The 3,018-nt window shown below is 61.0% G+C and overlaps 1 protein-coding gene and 1 pseudogene across 2 annotated transcripts; both read left to right on the top strand.

The window, feature by feature from the left end:
- The first annotated feature begins 403 nt into the window (after positions 1 to 403).
- On the top strand, positions 404 to 1,119 carry LOC136496559 (fasciclin-like arabinogalactan protein 7; annotated as a pseudogene).
- Positions 1,120 to 1,368: 249 nt separating this feature from the next.
- Positions 1,369 to 2,568, top strand: LOC136498616 (fasciclin-like arabinogalactan protein 7). Of its 2 annotated transcripts, none has more exons than XM_066494505.1 (2): positions 1,369 to 1,802; positions 1,930 to 2,568. In XM_066494505.1, the coding sequence occupies exons 1-2, from the start codon at positions 1,482 to 1,484 to the stop codon at positions 2,401 to 2,403; spliced, it is 795 nt and encodes a 264-aa protein (XP_066350602.1). In that variant the 5' UTR covers positions 1,369 to 1,481; the 3' UTR covers positions 2,404 to 2,568. The 2 variants fall into 2 exon arrangements, with proteins under 2 accessions (XP_066350602.1, XP_066350601.1); XM_066494504.1 differs by having other exon boundaries at positions 1,906 to 2,568.
- The last annotated feature ends 450 nt before the right edge of the window (positions 2,569 to 3,018 follow it).

The raw sequence follows: 3,018 nt of genomic DNA, 5'->3' as shown, positions 1-3,018 counted from the left end.
CCTCCGTCGCACAGCGCTATAAATGAAAGGTGGGGGCCGGAGCTCGCAATACGGGGTTCACCGTGCCGCCAGTCACCCCACCGACATCCTATCCCTAGACCCGATCGGAAGAAGGGGCGCTGCCAGCAACGGGAAGCACCACCGACGCCGGCAACGCCACCGAGACGCACACGCCGCCGCCGAGGACGCCACAGCGCCAACTCCCTCTCCACCGAACGTCGCTGCCGGCGCGCAGATAGCGTCCATCAACGAAACCCCGGCCGGAGCTTCAACAACTATGGCATTCGATGGTTTGCAACCTATCACCTCTCTCTATGTGAAACCCGAACACCTATTCTACTACCAAGACCTCCTGATCTGATGAACATGACTAAGAACAAACCTAGCCGACCTTGCCATCGCGATGCTGTGCCTGGCGCTGCCCCGGGCCGCACTGTCCCAGCGGGCACCACCCGTAGTCGAAACGCCGGCGCCGCACCACGTCAACCTCACCGAGCTGCTCGCCCTCGTGGGGCCATACGGGACGTTCCTGGACTACCTCACCCGGACCGACGTGATCCGGACGTCCCAGAGCCAGGCCAACGCCACCACCGACCACGACCAGCAGGCGGCGTCACCGTGTTCGCGCCGCAGGACTCGGCGTTCGCGGCCGTGGACGGGGCCGCCCTGTCCAACCTCACCGCGGACCAGCTCCGGACGCTAATGCTGTGCCACGGCGTGCCCCGGTACCTCCCGCTCTCCTCCTTCGCGGCGCTGGCGGCGTCGGGACCCGTACCCACGTTCGCGCCGGGGTGCGCGCTGAACGTCACCGACGCCGCCTGGAGGATCCGCGTCGCGTCGGGCTGGACCCGGGCGGCCAGGCTCGTCAGCAGCGTGCACTCCACGCCGCCGGTCGCGGTGTACGCGCTCGACAGGGTGCTTCTGCCGGAGCAGGTGTTCCCGACCGAGCCCGCCGTGGCGCCCGTGCCCGCGCCCGCGCGCGGGGGTGATGCAACCGACGCCGTGCCGGCCGCCACCGACCGTGGAGCCAGCAAGAGTTCGTCGTGCCGGCTCGGTGCAGGTCGCCTTCTCGTTGGATACTTGGCCTTCTTCATGTCTTTCGGGTTTCTGATGATGTAGACGCCGAATTCATGCATTTGCGTCGTTAGTGTTTTTGTGAGGAGTGAGCTCTGTTGCACCTTTTATGTATCGCATTGCAAACGTGTCGATTCGTTTGTACCGTGACAGAGGCCAGAGCTGCATTTCTCAGCTCTCAAGGGGGCACTTTGGATCGTCTGCCAGTTGACACAGTCCTGCGTCCTCTGAGCCACTGGAAAAATAGGAAACGAGAGCTCACAGCTCGCACAAAGATCGCATCTCAGCGTCTCTCCCCCGCCCTCCTGTGTCTGTGTGCAGTCGCAAATAGCCGGCAGTTCATCGTGAACTCGCCTCCTCCGGTCCTGCCTACGCACTGCAATCTTCTTCCACGCTTGCATTGCAACATGAAGTGCGCCGTCGCGTTGCTCGCGGCCGTGATGTCCGTGTCTGCGCTGCACGCCGGCGCGCATCGGCCGCTCGTCAAGCCGTCGCGCGCAACGACGCTGCAGATGACCGACACATTGCCATTGCCGCCTACGCCACAGGCCAAGCGCACCGCCAACCTCACCGCGATCCTGACCCTGGACGGGCCCTTCCGCACCTTCCTCGGCTACCTGCAGCAGACCAACCTCGTGGAAGTGTTCCAGAGCCAGGCGTACCTGACGGACCAGGGCATCACCATCTTCGTCCCCGTCGACAGGGCCTTCGCCGCCGTCAAGCCGCCGGTAACGTCGTCAAGAACCAAACCATCGCAGAGTACTTGTATAGTACGGAGCAAGGGTGTCTGACATCAGGATCGATCCATCGATTTGCGTGTCTGACATGCAGAGGCTGTCGGATCTCTCCGTGCAGCAGCTCAAGAACCTGATGATGTACCACTCGCTGCCCAAGCACTACGAGCTCGCGGACTTCGAGCGGCTGAGCCAGACCAGGCCGGTGACAACGCTCGCCGGCGGGCTGTACACGGTGAACGTGACGTACGACGCTGGCACCGTCCACGTGCACTCCACGTGGGCCGACGCCAAGATCGTCAGCAGCGTGTCCGTGGACGCGCCTATGGCGATATACGAGCTCGACCGGGTGCTGCTCCCGGACACGCTCTTCCACACCCAGCCGCCAGTCGCGGACGTACCGGCCGCGCCAGCTCCGAGCAAAGAGGACTCCGGTGAGCCCTTGACGGAGCCGGATCCGGTTGTAGCGGCGCAGTACGGCTCACCGGGAGTGGCGGACGCCCCAGTCTCGGCGTGCGGAGACGACGACGGTCGGTTCGCGTGCTATGCGGCCGCCGCGGCTGTCGGCGCAGTAATGGCGCTGGTCGCATTGTGAATAACTGTGATAGAGGTGCTTTTTGTGCTTTAGTGCGAGAGTAGAATGTGTGTCACCAGTGTAGAGTTGTTACGTGTGGTTGTCACGGCAGGTGTTGTCTCGTAACTGGTCTGGTCTAGTGCCACGTAATTTACGACGATCAATACACTACGGCCACGTTCGCTTGTGTTACCATCCGTACTTTTTAGCTTGTTTTTTTAGTCGAAATAATATTTTTCTCTCACGACAAATTAGCCAGAACAGTGTTTCGCTCGTTTTTTCAGCGAAGCGAACGTGGCTTATATGTACTGTAGCGACATTGTAGCAGGAGCCGGTTCGTAAATCGAGGAAAAAAATGAACCAGAAAGAGGTGGGAAGAGGAGGAGCCGGTAAAACCACGATTTCAAACTTCTCCGGCTTTGTGCTACAGTGCTGGAAAGAGGTGGGAAGAGGAGGAGCCGGTGAAGCCACGATTTCAAACTTCTCATGCTTCGTGCTACAGTGCGTAAACAGTGCCGGAGCCGGAGCCCCACAGGAACTGCGCCAAACGGGCTCTGAATGTAGCTTCCTCACCAGCATTCTTGGAAGAGTTGACCGCAGAACAAAGCTCGTTTTCTGCTTTCTGGACGAGTCCAG

The sequence above is a fragment of the Miscanthus floridulus genome, chromosome 12 (assembly GCF_019320115.1).
Source record: "Miscanthus floridulus cultivar M001 chromosome 12, ASM1932011v1, whole genome shotgun sequence".
In the NCBI taxonomy this organism is placed as follows: domain Eukaryota; kingdom Viridiplantae; phylum Streptophyta; class Magnoliopsida; order Poales; family Poaceae; genus Miscanthus; species Miscanthus floridulus.
This window is presented reverse-complemented; position numbering and strand designations above follow the sequence as displayed.